The sequence below is a fragment of the Aquila chrysaetos genome, chromosome 10 (genome assembly GCF_900496995.4).
Source record: "Aquila chrysaetos chrysaetos chromosome 10, bAquChr1.4, whole genome shotgun sequence".
Classification (NCBI taxonomy): Eukaryota; Metazoa; Chordata; class Aves; order Accipitriformes; family Accipitridae; genus Aquila; species Aquila chrysaetos.
The window spans coordinates 29,664,577-29,687,156 of NC_044013.1; the positions used below are offsets into that span (position 1 = coordinate 29,664,577).

At 44.9% G+C, this 22,580-nt stretch overlaps 3 protein-coding genes across 8 annotated transcripts in view; 1 reads left to right on the plus strand and 2 right to left on the minus strand.

Moving 5' to 3' along the window:
• Nucleotides 1-7,688, minus strand: part of PAK2 (p21 (RAC1) activated kinase 2) — a 48,379-nt gene extending 40,691 nt beyond the window's left edge. Inside the window, exon 1 of one of the 3 annotated variants that reach the window (XM_030027392.2) lies at nucleotides 7,537-7,688. The gene's annotated coding sequence lies outside the window, so the exon portion shown is untranslated. Of the gene's footprint in view, nucleotides 1-7,033; nucleotides 7,225-7,536 lie in introns of those variants that run through there. The other 2 variants (XM_030027393.2, XM_041126492.1) reach the window with 2 other exon arrangements.
• Nucleotides 7,689-11,827: 4,139 nt separating this feature from the next.
• Nucleotides 11,828-17,554, minus strand: PIGX (phosphatidylinositol glycan anchor biosynthesis class X). 3 transcript variants are annotated; one of them, XM_030027399.2, is made up of 6 exons: nucleotides 17,309-17,554; nucleotides 16,301-16,364; nucleotides 15,682-15,823; nucleotides 14,533-14,746; nucleotides 13,151-13,251; nucleotides 11,828-12,054 (listed from the first exon to the last, which is right to left on the minus strand). In XM_030027399.2, the coding sequence occupies exons 1-6, from the start codon at nucleotides 17,373-17,375 to the stop codon at nucleotides 11,896-11,898; spliced, it is 747 nt and encodes a 248-aa protein (XP_029883259.1). In that variant the 5' UTR covers nucleotides 17,376-17,554; the 3' UTR covers nucleotides 11,828-11,895. The 3 variants fall into 3 exon arrangements, with proteins under 3 accessions (XP_029883259.1, XP_029883258.1, XP_029883256.1); XM_030027398.2 differs by having other exon boundaries at nucleotides 11,828-12,507; nucleotides 17,309-17,484; XM_030027396.2 differs by having other exon boundaries at nucleotides 13,151-13,365; nucleotides 17,309-17,484.
• CEP19 (centrosomal protein 19) lies at nucleotides 16,856-21,772 on the plus strand. 2 transcript variants are annotated; one of them, XM_030027401.2, is made up of 3 exons: nucleotides 16,856-16,876; nucleotides 20,268-20,466; nucleotides 20,769-21,772. In XM_030027401.2, the coding sequence occupies exons 2-3, from the start codon at nucleotides 20,337-20,339 to the stop codon at nucleotides 21,128-21,130; spliced, it is 492 nt and encodes a 163-aa protein (XP_029883261.1). In that variant the 5' UTR covers nucleotides 16,856-16,876; nucleotides 20,268-20,336; the 3' UTR covers nucleotides 21,131-21,772. The 2 variants fall into 2 exon arrangements, with proteins under 2 accessions (XP_029883261.1, XP_029883260.1); XM_030027400.2 differs by lacking the exon at nucleotides 16,856-16,876 and adding an exon at nucleotides 17,600-17,692.
• Nucleotides 21,773-22,580: the final 808 nt, after the last annotated feature.

A 22,580-nucleotide genomic window follows, 5' to 3' on the forward strand; every position in this document is an offset into this window, starting at 1 on the left:
AGCAATGAGTCACCGGCACTGCCAACACATACTTTGGTTACTGCAAAATAGTCCTCATCCCACCACTCTGCCATATTCTTTGCAACATGCCAGAAACAAACATCAGGAGGAGGTACTTGCATGAATTTCCTGACAGCGGCTATCGAGGCCCTCTTTACCACAAAGAATTACTTCATAAACTTGGACATTAGTATCAGAGAGCCTCAGCATGTTAGCACCAGATTAAAATTAACTGTTCTTGTTGCTAACTATCTTTGAAAATCCTGGATATCACTTGCACCCTTCAGTGGAAAAAGCAAGGAGACAAGCAGAAAAGATTTTACTATTTCACACTTAGTGAAAAATCAAACATTTCACATAATTCATTTTTTTAATAGTGACAGCTAGCATTACACACACTGAAAAAAAGGCCTCTTTCAAAGTAATAAATCATTTAACAACATTAGAAACCTATTTTCTATGCCATAGAAAATGATGCTAGTATTTTGTGATAAGATCTACGAATAAACACCCATTTGTTCATTTTATGTTTGATCTGAAGTAACATTCCCAAAAGCTTGGAAACACAGGTGAAAAAGGCAGAAAGAGCAGAAAACCAGACACACAACTCTCCAGCTATTACAATCTGGGCCATTAGTGTCAGATCACTGAGCAAAATTTTCAAGCCAAGTTTAACATCAGTGATTCCTTTTCCATCAATTTAGTTCCCTGACGCAGACCACCGCAGACTCAGGGATGCCACAGCGCTAGCTCATCTGAGTGGGTTAGAAACAACTGTTTGGGGGCTGGGGAGAGCAAGACCCTCTCCTTTCCCCCTCCAACCCAAACAGCTGGTTCTCGTATTTACCTAGGTGTAAAATCAAGCAGCACTCTTACAGTCATAGCAGGTGGACTTAATGTCCTGGTAAAAATCTTAAGCACTCAGCTTACTTAACGCTAGTATAAAACATCAAGTATGTCATGAACTGCAATCAACCTCTTGGCCCAAAGCAAGCAAACACGGTAACAGCTATCTGAGATCACATAGGAAGTTGGCCAGGTTCAGAAGACAACTCAACTAAAATCCAAACGTTTCCCAAGCTGACCACTAACCCCATTGCTACATTCTGTATTCCCAAACTACATGAGCTGCAAAACTAAGATCACATCTTTTTACGCCACCAAGAAGCTGCTGTTGAACTAGGAAGCATCTCTCTGCGTGCTTGCAGCACATCAACACAGGGGTGCATTTAGAGCAACGTTTCTGTATGAATCAGCCAAAAATCGCTTATGGACACATAGCTGGGACTCTGTATGGATGACTGTTCTCGCCCTTTGGTCCCTTCTCCTCCAGCACCTTCAGGGAGTATTTGCTGCTGGCATTTTAGGCAGCCTCTGGGCTGTCAGACTGAGGTGACCCGTCCGTAGCAAGAGAGGGAGATCCTTTCTGTGACCTCCTAAATTCCAAAGAGGTCCTTTTCAGCAGCACCTGGAATTGGGCCAGAAGTTGTTTTTCCTCAATTCTGATATGCTGAATCCTGGCAAAAAGGTCAAAAATGTTTAATTCCTTGTCTTATGAATTCCTGATTTGTCAGCTTAAAACAGAAGAAAAAGCAGAAAGACTCTTATGTTTCTTCTCCTTACACCTTTTCAGTAATGTTTTAGAATTTTAAAAGTTGCTCACTTTAAAACATTAACATAAGTTATTAAACAATATATTATTTTTTTTAACACCCTAAAGCAGGTAATACACAGGCTGAAGCATACTTTCTATTCATTCCCCTCCAATAAGCTATTTCCACAAGAAACTGCCCAGCCAGCTTCTGTCTGAAGCCCAAATCCCCAGAAGACCTCTTTAAAGGAGGGTGGCCTTTTGCAGTAGACAGGCTTAGGGGAAAGATATTTTCATTCCTCCAGGTTCTCACTTTATTGGAGACCTTTTCAAGAGGAAAGGGCTTAAACATTCAAAGGTGATTTTAAAAAGCATTTCCAGAAACAGCCTTTTCTCACTCTTGTCCAAGAGGTACCCCAAGAGAGGCTTTAAAGCAGTTCTAAAATGATTGTAAATGAAGAACAAATACAACTTAGATTAGAAGGTATTACACTTGTTTCTAAAATAAACCCTACACTATCATATAAAACTCTAACTTCACTCATTGAAGAAACTATGGGAAAGCCTTTGTATGCTGACAGTTACAAACTCCTGTGCGTACACAGAGTCAAACATCCAGCACCTAAACAGGAAGCAGAAAACTTCAGAAAAAAAAAAAATAGAAGTTGAATTGGAAAGAGTTTTTAGTGTATTTCCATCCCTTAATAGACCTGCCAGCTGCCCTCATTCTGTTTCACATGATGTTAAATCCTTTTCTTAACACAGTAGACCATTTTTAAATCACAGTCATCCTTGCCCTAACATGTTGGTTCCATCTTACAGCTGCTTTTCTTTGAAATGAAACTATAAAATTAGAAAGAATTAAGCCTCTCTTATCAAAATAACTCCTTTAAAGATAGGAAACAATTTTTGCTAATTGGCAGAGAGAATAGCCCTGACCAAAAATTCAAATGTAGTACAGTTGCTGGCAACAGGTAAGCACATATCTTCCAGGACAACATCCAGTATTTCAGGAACAAACTCGTGCAGCTTAAGCATTCAACTTTGGGCAAACTTGTCATTGCCAGAGCTACACCAACACCAATGCCAGGCTTAGATCTTTTGGGAAACGATGACCTGTCTATTATACAAAGCATCCAATACTTTCTAGCAGTCTTAAAAATAACCGTATTTCACTAGTAAGGTGTGTTCATTAAAACAATTCTAAGCACCAGGACAACATTAGCAGCTGAAGCGAAGATTTTTAAAGGATTTTGAAATTCATGAATAGAAGTTAAATACATCAATTTGAGAATTTTAAAATCCACTTGTCTTGCCTGAAGAAAAAAAGCAGCCTCACCAATTTCTGAAGTGTTTCAATGTACCATAACCTCAGCCTTTCGAATGCATAAGGAACTTCTTTTGTGAATTCACAGATAGTGTGTCTAATCACCCAAAATTTATCTAAAGAGCAAAAATTAAACTCCTGTCAATTTTAAGGCATGTTCCTAACATTTACATCTCTGCCTGCCAGGTGAGACATTTTCAAAGCCTGATTAACCCCTGTTCCCAGCTGAGAAAATAGAAAGAATGATTGACTTGAAAAACTGACAAGTCAGATACAGAATTTGGACCAAAACCAGTGTTTCCAACTCGCAGTGACAGACACTGTCTACTACTTCAGCCAAAATACAAGCACTGAAGTGTGTATTTTCCAATTAAAGTAAGGCACAACTTTACATGAGATCACACTCTGAGATCTCATAAGTCTTAAGCGGTGAAGTATGGCTTGAATATAAGTGGTAGACTCAATCTACACCTTGCTATCTGGGCCCCAGCTAGGTAGGTCACTAAGAGATCTCTTATTCTCACCTGAAAACATCCCCTACCTCCTACCACCTGCATTTAAATGCAAATAAGAGCTTTCTAAAAATCTTACAACACAGCAACCTCAAGACACCCTAATTCCAAACAGCAAAGCACAATAAGAATCCTCAGGCCTTCACGGAATGCTGCAGTGTTTCCTTGCTAAAAAGAAACTGCCTTCAAAACCAGTGCCTTGCCCAAGGGTGTCTTGCCCTTTGCCACAAGGCAAGTACCCCAGACTCCTTTCCTCTTCCCCACGTACTGCCTACTGTCCCCCTGCACAAGCCCGGCTGCCCTCACACCACGTCAAGAGTCCAGAGCTTCCCCTCTTGCTCACACACACCCGCACACACGTGTGCACCCCTTCCCCTATGGCCTTGCTATGCCAGAAGGCTGGAGAAAACACTGATTTTTGTCTAACATAGTCCTGCAAATAGCGAAAGCTTGCAAGAGATGCAGCCTCCTCCATGGTGCTTCCCCAGTCAAATTGACCTTGCCAAGGTGCAAAATCAATACAGTACCAGCCAAGTGCTGCATTAAGAGGACTGTATCGCTTCTGAGAGTCAACTTGGTAGCTCAGCCTGGAACCCAAGTGCCTGGAGAGATTAGTTACCTTTAGTAGCACTGCACTTCACAGGGCAAGTGGTAACCTCAGCGTTTGTGATGTTAAACTGAATTGAAAAGGTACGTTCAGTTACTGTTACTACCACAGCAGGTACAGAAACCTCTCCAAGATGACACTATGCAATTACAAAGCTCTCTCCAAGGTTTGGCCAGACAATCAAATTTGATTTAGATTTAGGAAGGAGGTGCGTCCTTGGAAAACTAAAAGCGGAGTTTGCTGCAGCCTTTCTCAATTTCTCTCCTAGTCCAAGAGAGTGCCTTTTCTTTGACAAGAACAGAGTAGGATAGTAGGTAGGGACAGTGGGAATCTCGTTCATCCATTCATGCGCGTCACTAATTAGATGACGAGGCATTTGGCTATTTAACAAACACATAAAAATTATATACGTTTCTTTTCCGAGTTAAGTAAAGGTGGCCCGTCCACCTACATCAAATCCGGTAGAATGGTCCAAATTGGTAAAAAATTCTGATATTTCCAATTAGTATTTTGTCCAAATTTAGGTTAGTGTGACACGTCATGAATATGAGTTCCAATTTGCTGTCCCGACCTTTCCAGTGCCAGGGTAACAGAGCAGGAGTACCAGGGGTAGTTTTATTAAAGAATTAAGTAGTAATACAGTAAAACAATAAGTGGTAATACAGCAAAGACAATGTAAGACAGAACAATAAATACAATAAGCACAACAGGTTATAATATAGCAAATAAAACGTTATAAAACAAAACAGTAACAGATGATTAAATTTTTACAGTAGATCTCGAATGACTCGCAAAAATATGTACAATATCAACAGAAGTAAATAAAGCTTTTCTTGACATACATCGTGCAATTTTGTCTTGTCGGGAATTTGAGATTCCTAATGCTTTTAACACTTCGTAATTGCCAGAATACCATTTACCTCGTGCTTAGAACTCATCGCAGCAACTACATTTCTAGAAAAAGAAGGAAAAGTTGCCTTCTTTTGGCAACCCGGTTGCCTCTTCCCAACTGCCAGCAGAAATACAATTCATTAGGATGCTTGCTAATACACAGTGCCTGGCTGCTAAAGACCTCTCCTTCCTCTCGCTCTCCCCATCACCATGCTGCCACTACCTCCTCCTCCTGGATGCTTTGGTGAGCCAACTTACTTTCAAAGCTTCCTGCCTGCATCCCAGTTTCTGACCCCAGGCCTTGCAACCCTGCTGGTGTTATCACTGGGCCCGGCCATCTAGAACAGCATCTCTGTAACTAGGGGTTGTTTTCAGAACAAATAGCTTTTTCTTTGTTGTGGCTGCCACACAGCCATGTCAATAAATGTGCATGTTGTACGAAACAAGAATATACTGGAACAAAACTCGCAGGGAAGCTCTCAGTGCCTCAGAAACCTTCTAATGCAGAAAACAGATAAAACATAAAAGGTAAAAAAAAAACCAAACCCAAGACTGATGCAAGAACTCTGAAGCAGAAGTATCTCATTAATAAAACACAGAGACCTAGATTCGGATCCCTATGGCTTTTCATACCATCAGAAGAACAAAATCTGCAGCATCAACACCCTTAACACTTATTTTAAAGTTATTTAGAAACCAAAGGTGCTTGAATAATTTTCTCTTTTAACCATAACCGAAAGGCTGACTTAAACAATGCAAGCACACACGAGTTTTTAAAAAGATACATTTTAAAATAAGGACAAGATTAGACCTGCCATACATGGTCAAAGCATTCACCCCTCCACTCCAGCATCCATCCCGAAGAGGGAACATAAGCAGGTGCCTCTGGAAAGAAACTCCCCCAGTTGGCCAAATGTCCAAGTTGTAACTCAGTACAAATTTCATCCCAGTAAATCAGCCCCTGACAAGCTGTGGCACGGCAGCTCAGAGAGCATGCCTCAGATGCACCTCAACACGTTGCACCACGTTAAAAAGTGCAAGATACATAGACAGAAGTGTTATTCCCCATGTAACAGCCCAACATTTTTGTTTTAACAACTATGGCTGCACAAAGCCAAGTCAAATTCCATGTACAACTTGGACAACACCAAAGATATGAGTTACTCTTTCTCAATCATTTTTGCTCTGGCCTCAAGAACTGAAATATCCAACCAGTGAACTGTAGAGTAAGGATTTTCCTTCCTCTGAAACATTACTCAGTGAACTTTTTTTAAAGTCTATTAGTCTGTAATAATGAAATGACTGAATTCGTCAGTTCTCTGGTAACACAGAGTTACATTTGGTTACACACGGATATTTCTTAACCTGCCTCCACAATACCCTTGTGAGTTAAATTACCTCAGTCTCCTAAATGAAGAAACTGAATCATGAAGTAGCTAGTTCCCGGTTTTTTAGGGAGGTACCACTCCAGGGCTCACATTGTGAGGACACTCCATACTGCAAAGTAGATCCTAGACTTTCACAAGAGCGGGCCCACTTTTTCAAGTATAAAAAACACCAAAAAAAAAAAAAAAAAGACAAAACCAGAGAAAGAAATAAGAAGACAAAAAAACCCCACAATATGCCATGTTTGAGTTGCACCTAAAATTGCTATTATTGCAAGACCCCCAAAATAATGCTTATTAAAATGCTGCAATATCTGGACTGTCTTCACTCACCGTAAGGCAGCACGTGAACTGGCTAATTTTGGCTACAGGCAAAGTGCAACATTGCTCCTGGAAAGCCAGCTGACAAACTCTCCGCTCCCAAACAAACCTTTGGGCAGTTGCTCACACATACCAGGCTAAAACCAACTTTATTCTCCCAGCTCCCCAAACAGCTTACCATTAAACACCTCAACTGTCCTACATGGCTTTGACAGAATAAATACAGAAGGCAGTAACAAAAATAAAGCAGATAACACAGGTAGGAGGAAAAAACCAAGCAGGTGAGGTGCACAAGGAGCAACAGTTTTTAACTGGCATGGAAAGACGCCGGCTAATGGCAATCCGGGTACGACAGCGGCTGCACAGACAACCGATGCATTTAACAACCTGCCGCAATACCTGCATCGCCTACACTCGCTGCACGGGACGGGGAGGGCTCTGAGCTCTGTTTCTGTATTTAAGCAGATTTTTTTCCGTAAGGATTTACAACGGCCATATCCGCACCGATGTTTCCCCCCCCCCCCCCCCCCAGATTAATGAGGTTTTAACCGATTTCCCAAGGATTAAGAGACCCCCGGGGCGGCGATCACCCCGGCCCGACGACCTCCCCTCGGCGGGAGCTCCCGGGGGCGGGGGGGCCGAGGCGGGGCCCACCGAGGCCCGCAGGAAGCCGGGGCCAAGCTCCGCTCCCACACCGCCGCCCTCCTGAAGCCAGAGGAGGCCCGGCGCCCTCGGCCCGCCGGCCTTCGGTGCCTGACGCCGCGGGGACGGAGGATCGGCGCTGCCGGAAGAGCCGTGAGGCGAGCCGCCGCCCCGAGCTCGCCGCCCGCCGCAGGCCCGGCCCGGCCCGGGGGACTCCACAAAGGAAAGCAGGCGCGGCCGGCAGGTGAGAGCGGACTCACCGGGCTGCAGGGGCGGCGCCTGCCGCCTACGGGGGACGGACGGGCTGAGCGGGGCGCGGCCGCCACACGGCGCCTCTGCAATGGCGGCAGGACCCACCGAGGCGGCGGCGGCGGCGGCAGGAGCCGGAGGGGGAAGCGGAACCGCCGCGCGTGGCCACGGCGGGCGAGGGCGGGGCGCCGCCCACACGACTACAACTCCCGGCGGGCAACGCGCCCGCGCAGGAAGCGGCGGCTCTGGCGGCGGGTGGTGGGAGGCGCAGTCCGCCGTTCGCTTCGCTTCGGGCAGCGCGGCGCCGGCGCGTCCCGGCGGGCCCGAGCCGGTGGCTGAGGGAGCGGGTGGTCTCCGGGCGGTGCCTACGGCGGGGAACCACCGGCCCGGCCTCGCCCCCTGAGGGCCGGGGAGGGCCCCGGCTGGGAGGGGAGCAGGAGAGGCCCGCGGGACCGCTGCTCGGGGCCTCGTTCCCCTCCCGCCCAAGGCGCAGCGGTGCTGTTTTCGGGTCACGTCATCTAAGCTTTATATATATAACATTTATTTTTTTTCCTAGGGCGGTGGAATATAGCCAGCTGCAGGGGCAAAAGCCCACCACCCTAGAAAAACAGAGGCAGCCACTTCTAAAGCGGCTCTTCTTCCCCCTTGCTTCCATCTTCTGGCATTTAAATTTGAGATTATTTCCTCAGTGCTTCATTTCATGAGGAAAAACGGTTCGGCACAGCACAGGGGCTTCATGCTGTGTTTCAGTGTCTCCTCGAGGTCCGCCCCAGCTCGCTATGGTAGCGGGGCTGGTGGCAGCCAGCCTGCTCTGCAACCAGGAGGTTGGGAAGGGTGTCCAACAGTGCTAAGGTGGACATGCTTTGTGTTCCTCCTCTGTGCTATGCTTGCTCTTTCTCCTGCCCTGAAAGTACTGGAAGGGGCTCATTTTTGTATCAATACAGCTGACAACAAATAAACCCTTCTCCCACTAACTTCTCAGGTCCAGAAGTCTAGGTGGCTCAGGGTTCGGCATTACCGGTGCAAGCAGCATGCGTTAGCTACAGCAGCAGAATGCAGGGCGGGTTTCCACGTTGCCACCTCCTACCATCAGCAACCTAAGCCACTAGTCAGATGCCCAGGTTCCAAGAGATGCAGTAGTAACACAGCTGAGAAAGCAGTGTACGTGCCCTCAAGACTTCTCCCCAAAAATCCCTGTGATACTTTTAATTTTCCAGATGACTTCCCCGAGCATCCACCTGCCCTGCGGCCTGGACCTCATCTCCTCTGTCGGTCCAGACTTGAAGCAACATCTGATTTTTCTTTCCAAAGGAGAAGGATTTGCATCAGGCAGCTCTTCTTCATAAAGGTCTGGGGGGAAAGTAGCAAGCTTCCACTAAGGCCTCAAACCTCCATGCAGGTCCAGGCACAAAGAGTGCAAATCAGACTTTCCAGCTTCCGTTGCTTTCAACCAATGCTTCCTGGCTATCTTCTCGCTTACTCTCCACAGAATTACTGCAGAGCCAGTGATCACAGAAAACTTGCCCCTACAGACCTACCTTATTTCAGCCCCATTCTTCCAGGAACAATACTCCAAAGTGACCCTGCTGTGGCTGCTGGAGACCGCTCTGGTCTGCTTCCTACTACGGGCAAGGCCATTGTCTTTGCTTCTCTTTGCGTATTGCTTTGTTACTTTCCCATTCTGACTCAACTCCGTAGTTGATCCTCCCAGGATCAAGCTTTTGCTAATTCCTGTCTGCGTGTACCTCTCAAGAAACCACAGCAGATTTTTGAACTTCACACTTCCCTCAGCTCTACTGTCCTTCCCTGTAAGGTAACCTTACTTCTCCTTGCTGCTTTGGCCTTGTACCCCTAAACCCACTCAGCTCCTGCTCCAAACCATTTTCAGAATCCTTACCCCCCTCCCATTCTCCTGTCTCCCTCCCCAGGTACATCTTTTTAAACAAGCTAGGAGGGGTTTTTTGTTTTCTTTTTGTTACACCCATTCATTTGTAATTCAGAAAGTCTTAAGTCCTAACGTGCCCCTTCCCCTTTCATTACTTTAATTCTGTCCTTACACACATTAATGACAGACATGTTTGTGTCTGACCCTTATATCTATGTTCCCTTGCTGAGAACTGAGAGCCACCTCACTTCTGTCTCCAAAGCTGCCAGAATTTTTCCACAGGGAAACAACTGCCTTACAGCTCGTCCTCCCTACCTGCCAGTGATCCCCGTAGGGCTGGCACCTGCATCCTCCTGTGCCTGCCACACCATCAGGGCATGCCTGCTAAATGCAGTGCTTGCTTAATGACACTGGTTTCTGGTATGGGAGAGAAACTTTAGAAGGCAAATTCCTTCGTACTTAACACTACAATAGTTATTAAACTTATTTACAGCTTTTAAAGAAAACCTTGGCTATTGTATTTGTAATAAAAATGCTACGGATTTAAAAACAGCAAATACTTGCTATTTGCCATAACACATCCATTGAGAAGTTCTGCGATTTCTCTCATATTTTATATTAATCAGAATTGGTATTACTCAAGTTCAGCTGAAGAGCTTATCAGTGGGATCTCAATGAATTGTAGATACACTTAGTGAGCCACATGCCAACCAAACTTATCAGTGCACATTTAAACTGTTCTGAACTCAACTGTTTGTTCAGTACTGACAGCACTAAGCCCCCCTGTAATTCAGGCCCCCCCGCCTCAGTTTCTCCTACAGCATCTTACCACTAATGTGGGTTTCCATTCTCACATCCTCACTTGTACAGATTTCCAGATCATCCACTTATGTATTTTTGCCATTTGCAATATTTTTTCTCGTTTGTCCAAAAGACGTTACCATTTCCTTTCACTAGGCTCTGATATCAGGCAGCTTGTTTTAGCTAAGGAATTCAACCTATGATTTTTAACTGTTGTTATCTGATGTTTAAAAAAAAATTGTGAGCTTTCAGGCGATAAAGACCTGCCAGAGCTGAGTGACAATCTGGGATGTTGCCATTCCAAGGGTCTGACTGCAACACAGAATTACTTACCCGCATAAGAGAGAGAACACAAGAACAAAGTCAACTGTGGGAATTAAAAATCCCACTTGGAGACAAGTGTTACAACACTGGTCCACAGCCCTGCTGCGCTGATGTGGTTAAACAGGCCACCAAATCCCTCTGCAATTGTTCTCTTCAATTTTTCCCTTCCCCCAAGCAGATGCAATGCATGACTCCTCTGAGGTAGTGGATGAAGTACTGGCGCAGCCATCATCATTCAGCACAGTCAAGGGAAAACAAGAGCCCAGTGTCAGAGCACTTGCCAACCTGTCGTGGGCGAAATCACAAGACGAACTCTCTATTGAATTCCAGCAGAAGCAGAAAGATGCCCAAGGGATCCTGAAGCTACAGCTGGACAGCGATGAAAGGACGATTCTGCTGATGAGAAGTCTTGGCTGCACACAGAGCCCTCAAAAGGAGGACGGACTTTGAAAACCATAATTTTCATTCATCCCACACACACACACTCCCCAAAATCACCTGCTTTTACTAACTTACTCTCAGTTTATAGAGAATAAAATCTACCTTCTCCACCACAGTCCCCAGGAGTTACCGTAAGCTCACAATGCCACCTACTGACAATTAGACACAGCAGCCGAGCTCTTCTGTCAATCCAGAACAACCCAGGTTTTCCATTAAGTAATTTCCTCTCCATTTCCTTGTATTTAGCAACTGTTCTGGTGGCTGAATGCAAGTCTTCTAAATACTTGCTTCTAGTTAGTATCTTTTCACCAGATTCCATCTTCCAAGGGTTACTCTTTCCACTTCTGAAATAGAGTGAAATTTCTTTCAGATTTTTTAAACTTCTTCAGCTCTAACTAATTTGACCAAAAGCAGCTAATCCCTCTTATTAGAACAGGAGAGATTATTTAAGCCTTCTCCTGTTCTCACAAATTCATATGTAACCCATCTGGGCAGTGTAAACAAGCTTAAAATTCAGCAGCTTTAATGACTACCTAATGTTTTTCACACCTTTAATAACCAAGCCCTGGGTCCATTGGTTTAAATTCAAGAAATACAAACACCTCTGCAAGAGGCAGCACTGTAGTCGAAGCAGACTCTGGGCCAGAGGGAGGGAATCGGAACCAAAACTGTGGCGGTCCTTCCAGCTTTTTGCAGCGCTGTTCCTACCCTCCATCTGCTTTGTCTATTGACAACGCACCAAAACAGTCTTCTGGTGTGTGAAGGGTGTTTGTAAGAATTAGGCCAAGGGAACTATAACCCATTACAGGACCCTCGCACATTACCAAGATATAAATAACAGTAGAACAGGATTAATTTAGGAAGCTGATGTAATATTCAGTTAGTTTTGCTGGATGGAGGTCAGCCATTCTGTATTTCTTTATTCTGAGCAGGTCACCGGGGAGAAGTGTCCGTGTTTGCATACAGCTGCGAGAATCAGAGTGGAACAGAGCACCGTGGCAAGAAGAGTCACAACACACACTAAGGAACTATGTTTCCTGAGCCCCACTGGAACCTGCAAAATCGATTCCTCATAAGCCTACAAAGAAAATAAATGGATTACATGCATTTAACAAGCTATTTCTTTTTGACTGCAACTTAGAGGATTAGTAACCAGACCATTATTTAATTAGCCCTTTGCTAAGGCTTTTTCTGGGATTCAAAATCAAAACCAAGATGGACATCACCTTTCAATTTACAGCAAACAGAGCACCAGCCGCTCCTGCAGTGCAAAGCTCAGTAAATTTACCTGCTACCATTTTAAAAGGTAGCCATTTCTATCCCCTGTATCTTTGTTCTTGCAATAGGTTTGCCATTGAGGATATGTATGTAATACAGCATGGAGGAGAGAAGCTCTCAGAATGAGCATTTTGCAGATCACTGAGAAGCCAGTTTTCTCCAGGGCAAACAACTGTGTGCTTTCTCTGTGATGCAGGAAGCTCCAAAATGTTTTTGGACAAGAGCAGCAGATATCCAGGATGTCTGCAGGTATCTTAAATATAGGAAGGCATGTGTGTTACAAAAACAACAGATTTGTTCAAGACAAATTAGTCTTATTTCTGAATCTCTACACTACTGCAACCCTTTTGAGTATCAAAGGCAGTTGTTGACCGCACTAAAGATCCAACTTTCCTTGGTTTTGAACACAGAATAAAGAAACTTCACCTTTTCCTAGATACTTAGCCAATCAGATAACAACCAACCAAACAGAAGTGGCCTTTTTTTAAGATGTTATCCCTTCAGTCTCTGGGGGTTTACCCTTCTTTAGTTAGATCATAAAGTAGCTTTCCACTTTACCACTCCTCTGAAGCACCTATTTTTCAAAGACCTTTCTTAATTTGATGACTGCCAATTACATCCTAGAATTCCAAGTAAACTATTAAAAAAAGGTGAGGAGAGCAGCCACCATAAAGGACTAGAAGAGCACAGAGTGACCACAAGCATGTCAGAAGGGCAGGATGACCCCCACTAAAAGCTGGTCAGAAAGGAAGAAGGGAGCCTCCCTAAAGAGGAGTCACACAACTAGTCTTTTCTTTTACAGATTAGTTCCTCTGCTATGGAAGTTGCTAACCACAGAAAAAAGGCAGCAATTGTTAAATGAGAACCAAGAATTCCCACCAGAAATAAGAACTCACAGGTTTATGCGTTACGCTGTACCACTGACAGGGGCTGTCAGTTTTGCCCGAACAGGGAGCTTCCACTTCAGCAGGCTTCCAACACTCTGCTGACAGGCGATCTATGGAAGACATTAATGCGTCAGCAGGATCCAGACAGGAGGAAGCAATATGGCCTGCAAGACTTTTCCAAATGAGGTATCTTTCCTCCACAACAGCTTGACAGAATCTCCTCCCTGAAAGCCAATAGGTGAAACAGCACAGACAGAAATGTACCAGCTAACCTGCATGGTCAAAGTGGTCCTGGGCAGTCCTTTTCATGAACTTTGCAACTCTTCCCTTCCTGATACAGTAGCTACCCAAGAAAGGATCTCACCTGTGGGGTATCTTGGGCCTTCTGTCCTTAACAGGGCAAAGAATTCATCATTGGCCTGTAGACCCCTCGACTTTAGCCACACAGTTACAATTTCTCTTCCCCCAAAACAAAGAAGTCATTCTTCCATTTCTCCTTGTTGACCTCCTGTTGGCACACAGAAGAACTCCCCTCCAATACTTCAAATGCTTTCGTATTAATAGTAAGTATGTTTTCTTGCTTATACGTAGTAAATGTGGAAAAAAAAAGGGAAGATTTCACACCCCTTTTTTAACTGACCAGGCAGTCTTCCCTGCCCCTAAATTTATCCCAGAAAATCATTGCTCAGATAATACACAAGTGAAGATAAAGGAGCTGAGAATCATTAGCACATTTGACTTGGCAGCTAGCAAGAATGATTTTGTGAAAGGAAATACAATTTGTAGCAAAAATGTAGAATTTCATTGTCCATGTAATCTGAAATATTAATTGTCAGTGGATATCAGGTTCTTGTTTCACAGGAGTCTGAGACTCCAACCATTCTAACCTTCAGGCACACAGTTTTCTACATTCCCCCCTTATATGTAGGGAATGCAGGAAGAAAGTGTTAGAAACCATCAGAACACTTTGATTACTCTAAATACGTGATAGTGAATATTAAATACGCCCTGCATGGCTTCAGCTGCCAAGAGAAACGCTGTGAAAACGCAGTCTGAGCAGCTGACCTTTAACAGCCCAGGGCCTGCCGGGATAGTGACAAACAGACCAACTGCCAACACTTTCAGGCACAAGAGCCCAAACAGCCTGCTACAGTACAAGGGTACAACGGCAGCAGCGCAACACCAAGAAGCCTGTTGACAATTAATCTGCCCTTGGCCAGGCAGGAGCAGCATTCAAAGAGGAAGACAACATGGTCTTTATCAGGGCCACTATCTTCCCCTTGTGTTCACATGACTACTGAGAGCTCCATCTCCGGAAGACAGATTCCAAGCTCTGGATTGCCCACGGTTATTCCTCTGTTCCCCAAAAGAACACGTAATGACAATCTCACTGTCACAGCAGCAGACCAGTACTTCTGGGCTCTTCAGAACAATCAATGCTTCCTCACTCTCTTCTGCCGGCCGGTGGTACCGCCCGTGCACAGGCAAGGCAGCTTTAAAACAGCGAGAGCACCGAGGGTCAGGTTCCATGTACAGGAGAAGAAGAAGATCTGTAGCTAAGTACTCAGGGGCCTCCACATCAATGACATCAGGAATTAACACCGCCTGCAAGTGGAGAAAGATACAGATGTGGTTGTGATCAGAATCGACACAAGGGAGGGATGCTGGAAAAAAAATGTATGAACATTTTGTGCATGATTCTGGGATTGAAGAGGCCACTGTCTGCTGTGGTCACCTACTGCAGCATCAGACGGGAAAACTTATTTTCCCCATTCTATTTTCTAACACTGGGCCTGATTTCACGGTCAGGAAGATTAAGTTGGAAATTCTGTCCTTAAACTGTTCCAAAATAACTTTTCAAGATCCTCTCCAATGAGTGATTCTTACGTGTGAGAAGTTTACAGTGCAACCATGCCTACAGCCAAACCTAAGAGGCATTAGCTTAATGATGCCTATAAGCAAGGCCATACCAGCACTTGCAAGCATCCCAACAGCAGAAGTTGCCCAGTCTTTGCAGCTGTATGTTTTAACTGAATTAAGGGCCTAAGGAGATTACCTTAAAGCCACAGCCTTAGCACATCTCTCTACCCAAAATGCAAAGCAAAGACTGGAAAACAACACAGAAAACTGTGATGAAAATGAAGCTGTGAAGCTACTCAGTCTGAACGTGCAGCACACTACTTAGAGCTCACCACCGCCTCTTTTGTGGGGGTTAACCTTCCCTCTTCTCAAGTTGAATAGCTTTTACCATAGTTGTTCATCTGGGTGTGAGCTGAGTAGCAGTGGCTCCCTAGTACGCATGCCTGTGTGTACAAATATCAGCAGCACGTGACACAAAAGGCCCTGCACCAGGTGATGCTAATCAAGCTGAGAGATACAATGAGATGTCACGAAGATGATACTGTGCAGCATCTCCTTCCAGGAAAAGGAATTAATCACGTTGGTTCAACGAGCCAGATAATGACCAGAAATTACAACTTCTTGAGCATACTCATCATTATCTGAGTAACCGCCAGATGTCTTAGCTTTGGGGTTGTTACCTTTGTTAAATTGTGCTGCTGCAGCGATGCCAGCTCATAGGGATCCACGTAGATTCCTGGAGGAAGACGAGTTCTAGCTGCCACTGCGCATCCTCCTGCATCTTCCCCCAGTACACCAAGTTCTACCTTCACCAGCAGGTCCCTTCAAACAAGCAACAGAAGCAAAACATTTATACCTGCACTTCAAAAGATGGCACAAAACCCCCCCAAGAAACGTACTCTCAAATGTGCAGAGATGCGATGCAGCTCCCACACACTATGTGCGACAAATTCAGAAAATAGTTCCCTGTCGAGCCATGCCGTCCTTCTCCGGTTAGGATGATGTAGTTCACCCTAACACCACATCCACTACCAAAATGAAGTTTCACGTCTTTGTTAACTTCTCAGAACTACCAACGGCCTCTGCACAGATCTTAGAAAGGGGCCTCCTGTTCTTCCTCCACTATAGCTTGTAATCGTTAATTACTTGATCATGCTAATACAGTCCTAGTGCCTAGCCATGCCTACAGATCACAGCTCAGTGAGTTGATACAACTGTGCATGAATTAGAAGAGAAGCTTCTTCACACGTAAAATCACCCGGCATGTTATTCTGACGCAGCGCCAGGGTGACAACTTACCTGTGAAACCCCTCTTTCAGAAGCTCCTGCGTGACAGTGGCATCCTGACAAGCAGCCCACACATCTAAGATAACACAAAACGAACGAGTAACGGTGTTTACAGCATAGCACACATCATTATCACATGGGCGGACAACTTTAACAAGTGAAGTCGTATAATCTATGAGTGCATCCTCTGCAAAACCTCTCACAGTAAAAGGGAAACAGTATTTCAATTTAGTACAACCACCAGCTGTTTTGTCAGTAGAACATCAAGCTCCGGCTACCATGAATGCTGAAGTATCTCTCTTTTTTTCCCAGTAGAGCAACTTTCCAAAGTGTGCTTTTGTTTTTACTGAGGAGTCTGTAATAATCCCCACTTTCCCCCACTGCAACCCCCATTCCAGGTGTGATTCCTTATCTCCTACTTCTGTATCAGTCCCTGTAAGATCCAGATTTTAACACTGAACTTTGTGTTACAGCCATTCTTGTCTTTATTTTTTCTCTCTGTTTCCACAGGATTTCCCTTTTAGATCTGAAACTCCAGTCGTCTTATGGACAACATCAGTATCTGCTTGAGTGGAGACCTAAAGCAAGGTGACGTTGGCTTTACATGAAATTTTGCGGAAGGTATTGCAGCTGGTTTTCAGTTACCTAATCTGGAAAATTGCTTGCTTCTATTATTAATTTCAATAATAGAGTATTTCCGTTGGAAGAGACCTACAATGACCATCTAGTCCAACTGATGACCTGACCACTTCTTCGGGGCTGACCAAAAATTAAAGCATGTTATTAAGGGCATTGTCCAAATGCCTCTTAAACACTGACAGGCTTGGGGCATGGACCACCTCTCCAGGAAGCCCGTTCCAGTGTCTGACCACCCTCTGGGTAACAAAATGTTTCCAAACGTCCAGTCTGAACCCTCCCTGCCGCAGTTTTGACCCGTTCCTGGGCGTTCCCGCCCCTGGATCCCCGGGAGAAGAGCTCAGCACCTCCCTCTCCTCAGGGGAGTGCGGGGCCGGCACTTACGGAGGGCGCAGAGGAGCGCGGCAAGCCCGGCGCGGAGCGGCGCCTCGTCCCGCCGGCCGGCTGCCATGGCTGCCGCTGCCCCGGTCCCGGTCCGCGGCGCCCGCCTGACCCCGCGGGGCTTATCCCTGCCTCGCTCCGCGGCGCCGACGAGACCCGCCGCTAAACGCTGCCCCGCCGCTTCAACCTCGCCGCCGTTCCCACCCGGTGCGCAGGTCCGCAGCGCCAGGGGCCGGCCAGCCGCCGCCGCGCTCCGCAGGCGACTGGCGCGGACAGCCCAGAGAGGGCCTTCGGCGCGAGGGCCCGGCGGCGCGGCCGTAGCCGTGGCAACCGCGCAGGGGAGGCCCGGGTGGAACGCAGCGGGCCAGGCGCGGGCCGCCGCCTGAGGTGAGGGGAAGGGGCGAGAGGCGGGAAGGTCGAACCCGGTCCTGTCCCGCTTCCCTTCTCTCGCAACGTGTAGGCCTCGGCCGCGCCCGACCCCGAGGGTTTGCTCGTCTGGCGGAAACAAGCGATAGAAAACCGGCCTTGTAGCGGCAGAAGTAGTTCTGCTGCAGCACCGAAGTTGGCAGGGAAAAAAAAACCAAACCAAAACCCATCTATTTGTGTTTGAGAGCTACTGAAACCAGCCTTTCTGGTAGCGAAGGTCTCCGCCCGCATTACCTGAAGATACAAAACCTCGTTCCCCTCTTTTACGTGGATCCAAATGGCTGCTTCTCGTGTTTGTATTTCTTGTCTAAGGATTTCTTTGCCGTTGCAGAGATAGAGGCCCACTCGTGATTGTCAGTCACCCTTCGAAAAGCCATTTCAGTTCAGCTTGAAGCATCGTTTCTCATTTTAAGATAGTGAAAGTGGCTCTTGAGAGACTTCTGCTTTTCCACCTGGTTCATAGAACTATTTAAAAGCAAAAGGTAGAGCAGCTGTAGTTAATTTTCAGTATTGAGAAAATTACTGGAAATTTGAACTCTTTCCTATGTGGTTTTTAACAAAGAAGGAAGACTTTCCAACTCAACTTTGAAGTAGTTTTTGAAGATTAATGCAACTTGTCTTGATTTGGAGACATACATTCATTTTTGGGGTATAATTTCTTACTTTGCCTTACTGCAGCCTGTAGGGTAGCTGGAGAAGGAGATAACCTTCACCTTTGGCATATTTTCACTTATATAAACCCAAGGGAAAAATAACACATGCATTCAGTGTTGGTACACTAAGCTGGGAAAGAGGATCTGCAGCAGATTTAGATCTTTAAGTCTCCTCTAATATTTCATCTGACTCGAAAAGGTGTCGGAGCCAAGGGCAGAGCTGACGCTGAGGAGTTCTCAACAGCATTTTGGGGACGGACAAATGCGATAAGGCAGAAAAAGAGAAGTTGCTGCTGCCAGTCAGACTGACGTTCCCCCTCTCCTGTTGCAAGACAAAATGCTTCAGAGAAGAGTAAAAAGGATAATTATGGATTAGCTTCCTAACCTCACTCATGTAGTAGCTGACCAACGCACTGATACTTGAGAGTTTAGTAGTCCTTACTTTAAAATGAAATTCTAGTTTGTACAGTATGTTCTTGCTATCTGTATAAATGCAGCCATATGTTTAGTGGGACAGTCAGCGTTTCCTCCCCACCAACCCCTTTTCTCCCCTGTTTAAGTAATGCAAAAGTTCCCGGTTCCTACACACACACACATGCAGCAACTCAGCATTTTGAAACCTTAAGACATTCTTGACCTTCATGAACGTTTTATAGCTTAAGCTCTACAGGCGGTAATGTGCTATGCAAAAAGCATTTCCATTTGTCACTTGTAAATTCTCAGCTTTTCAGTTTCATTGATGGTGTATTTTAGTTTGAGAAGGAGTACGGTTGAATATAATCTCCTCTCTTCGAAATGAATTCATATTTTCATTGTTGCCTAATAAGGAGTTTAATTGGTTTTGGTCTTCATTCCTGAGACTCTTCTCTCTCCTTGTCCCATCTGTCATCAGTCACAGATATGCTGCTATATTGAGGTCACTCTGAAACTGTAAGAAAGCTTTACAAAATCTGACGAGGTACCCCTCCTCTTAAAATCTTTCAAAAAGAAAAGGGGGAATTCCAGTGTTACATACGTCAACATTATCGATGCAAGGTTTTATGAAATAAGGAGTGTGAGATATCCCCAGGTTTGTGACAGAAACGGAGACAAAGAAAGGATATTTCAACCATATCAATCAATTTGTATCTTTTCAAAGCAAATATGTATAATATACACAAGTATGTATAATGGAATTCTCTTTGTTGCATCTCTTGCAACATTCAGATTTAATTTTGTGGAAACTCTTTCAGTGGAGTTCCAAGACGTTTCAAATTTTTGTTTTATCTGCATTTTTCTGAAGATTTTTTTTCCAAATATGCTCAAATCAGCTTACAGCAAAAATGTATCATTATATCTTTACTGAAAAATCAGATTCTCCCTGAAGTCACACCTGGAGCTTTCATATGAACTATCGGGCAACACAAAGTTAAAAGCCTGGTGGTTAGAGCAGAAAAGGGTTTGGTAGGTAAGTGATTCCTGGCTTTCCAGAGCAATGGATACAAGATGCAGTAAATGTTGTTTGTGAAGAAACTGTAATACATTGATTTACTATTTTATGACATTTTTCACTTTAAAAAAGGAATAAATATAAAAAACCCCATCTTTTAGGTATCATTTGACTACATAGTACTTTACTTAGGTGGTAGACCAAAGAATTAACTTAGGCGTGATATGTAATCCTGGCCAAGTAGTGGCAGAGGTGTAACCCAGCAGCTGGGAGTCACTCTGCGCCCTGGCACCCGGGGCACGTATGGACGTGTTCGGCTTTCACTGAAACTGGGGAGACTGACACCTTGGCTGCATGGTTTTGCTGAACTTGGGTCACTCTAACCCTGATAGAAAGAACAGTACCGAGAGATGCTCACACTTTCTTTCCTGTTTTTTCTTTTCCTGTTTTTCAGTGAGCTTTGCTGTTGCTGAGGACGTCTCTGATAAAGCTGACCACGCTTCAGCCAGTGGCAAGAACTGTAATGACTTACGTTGCAAAGAAGTGCGGTGTCTGCTTTCAGCCTCCATCCATTATCCTGATCTACAAAGACGACGGCAAGGATAAGACTCGCCAGCGCATCATGCCTGTCAGAAACTTCTCCAAGTTCTCAGGTGTGGTGCGTTTACTTGTAGCATTCCCCAAGTCCCCTCCAGGCACAGTGAGGGGAACAGCTAGTTGGCAACAGCATTTTTAGTAACTGCTGGGTAGCTTCTTACCAGCATGCAGGGACTGCAAAGAGGGGTTGTTTTGGGGTAACACTCTCTCCCCTGAGGAGCCCAAGACTATGTCTTAACCTGGGTGGTGGCTCTGCTAAGTCTGGAGGTCTCGCTTGTAAGGGTTTGGGAGAAGAGGATCTGTTTATGGGAAGAGATTTGCTTGCAGCTGTCAGTCTTCATCGTGGCTTTCTCTTTAGACTGCAGCATGGCTGCCGAGCAGCTGAAGAATAACCCTCGTCACAAGGTGTACCTAGAAGGAGTCTCGCTGCATCAGCTACAGAAGCTGTACAGTTTGCTGAAAGGGCATTTGGGAGGAGAGAGCCTGGCTGAGAGCTTGGAAAAGTTTCGGCAGGAAGAGACCATTGACCCAGAAGAGGATATGAACAAACTAGATGACAAGGAACTAGCCAAAAGGAAGAGCATCATGGATGAGCTCTTCGAAAAGAACAGGAAGAAGAAGGATGACCCAGATTTCATCTACGACATTGAGGTTGAGTTTCCACAGGATGAGCAGCTGGAGTCCTGTGGCTGGGATGCGGAGTCAGGTGAAGAAATCTGATTCCAGACAAAGATGCCTTGGATGGGCAGTCCAGAGACAGACTTCGCAGTCCTAACAGAGAGTGCGATGTCTGCGTACGTATTCTACCGCATTGTTTTCAGCTCATGCAATTGATGCACGTTACATTGGCTATGGAGAACCCAAGGCCCAATGTGCTACAGCAATTCCAGGTTTAAGTGAACTTTGTTTAAGAAGCCAGACTGGATGAAATGGAAATCAGGCAGCTGAACTTATTGGGTATTTTTAGCCTTTTCCTATGTATGAGTGCCTAAAATAATTTTAAATTACTTAATCTGTCATTTGTTTACATTTCAGTCAGCTTTGGCTGAAAACCTCACCAGCTTCCCTTGCTGTGATTTCTGTTCAGCTTTGTCTGAAAATGAAGCATTAAATATTTATGTCTTGAAAGCTTTATTGTATAAGTACGGTATTTGTTATTACTTGCTGGAATGTTAAATATATATTAGTCTTTCTGGATAAATCAACACTGCATTGCAAATATTACTGTCACGTTTCCTAAGCAATGCTTAAATCTCCAGCTTCAGCTTACACAAATATAAATCCTTGTATTTAAGAAATGGAATATCTAGAAAATAAATTAGTCTTGAAAGTACTTTTGAAAATACAGTGATTTCAAACTGCTGAAGTGAGGTGTTTTGCTTCCTTATACTGCTGGATAATGCTTTCTCAGTAAGTGGTCAGTTCTGGGAAAATGTGCTTAAACTATCCAAAAAAAGTTAGCATGGCAGAAAGTCACAAAGGCTGGGGGTGGTTTTAGAGTAAAACAAACCCTTTACCCCCTGCTGCCTCATCAGACTACAGTTCCCAGCTCACTCAAAATCATGCTAGGGGACAACCTGACGTGACAAGTAAAGCTACAGCAAAAGGTCCTCCACATAATATTTTGATGGTGACTGAGAAATTAATCTCTGCTAACAAATATTTCACTAATACCACTGAAGTTTTTAATCCCACCATCTGCCTCAGCTGATTTGTACCAGCCAAATCCTGCTGTCTTGTAAGAACTGGATGACTAAGTTTAGAATTCTCTGGAAAATGATGCAACTCCAAAAGCTTCCCAGGTTTTGGCCTTCTGAACCTGGATGGCTGTGAGGGTTGTGAGTGGGATGGCCCTTCATCCCGAGTGGAGTGGCTCAACAAACTGATGCCCGAGGTAACTAAGAGGAGTTGTAAATTGCCTCCAAGACCGGTTTAGTTCCTGTCTTCCTTCTTACAACCACAAATGAATTAAAACCCGTCAATTTTATCAATAAGACATATCATAGCACGGAATCTGGGGTTTAGAAGAGCTCTCCTCCTACACGCTGAAACGATAACAAGTCAGTTCTGTGAAAAATGTGAAACGAGTATCAGTTAAACCACCGTACTTTGTCATCACTGGAGAAGATGAGTGAGCTTACGTTTCTCCAAGGGATTCTTCAGAAGAGAA

What these genes read in the sequence shown, in the direction of transcription:
- PIGX (XM_030027396.2), bottom strand. Translation starts at nt 17,375, where the DNA reads ATGGCAGCCGGCCGGCGGGACGAGGCGCCGCTCCGCGCCGGGCTTGCC. An exon ending in CGCGCTCCTCTGCGCCCTCC is followed by an intron (nt 16,365 to 17,308) that starts GTAAGTGCCGGC and finishes GTGTTATCTTAG; the next exon opens with ATGTGTGGGCTGCTTGTCAG. An exon ending in AGCAGCACAATTTAACAAAG is followed by an intron (nt 14,747 to 15,681) that starts GTAACAACCCCA and finishes CTCCACTTGCAG; the next exon opens with GCGGTGTTAATTCCTGATGT.
- CEP19 (XM_030027401.2), top strand. Translation starts at nt 20,337, where the DNA reads ATGACTTACGTTGCAAAGAAGTGCGGTGTCTGCTTTCAGCCTCCATCC. An exon ending in AAACTTCTCCAAGTTCTCAG is followed by an intron (nt 20,467 to 20,768) that starts GTGTGGTGCGTT and finishes CTTTCTCTTTAG; the next exon opens with ACTGCAGCATGGCTGCCGAG.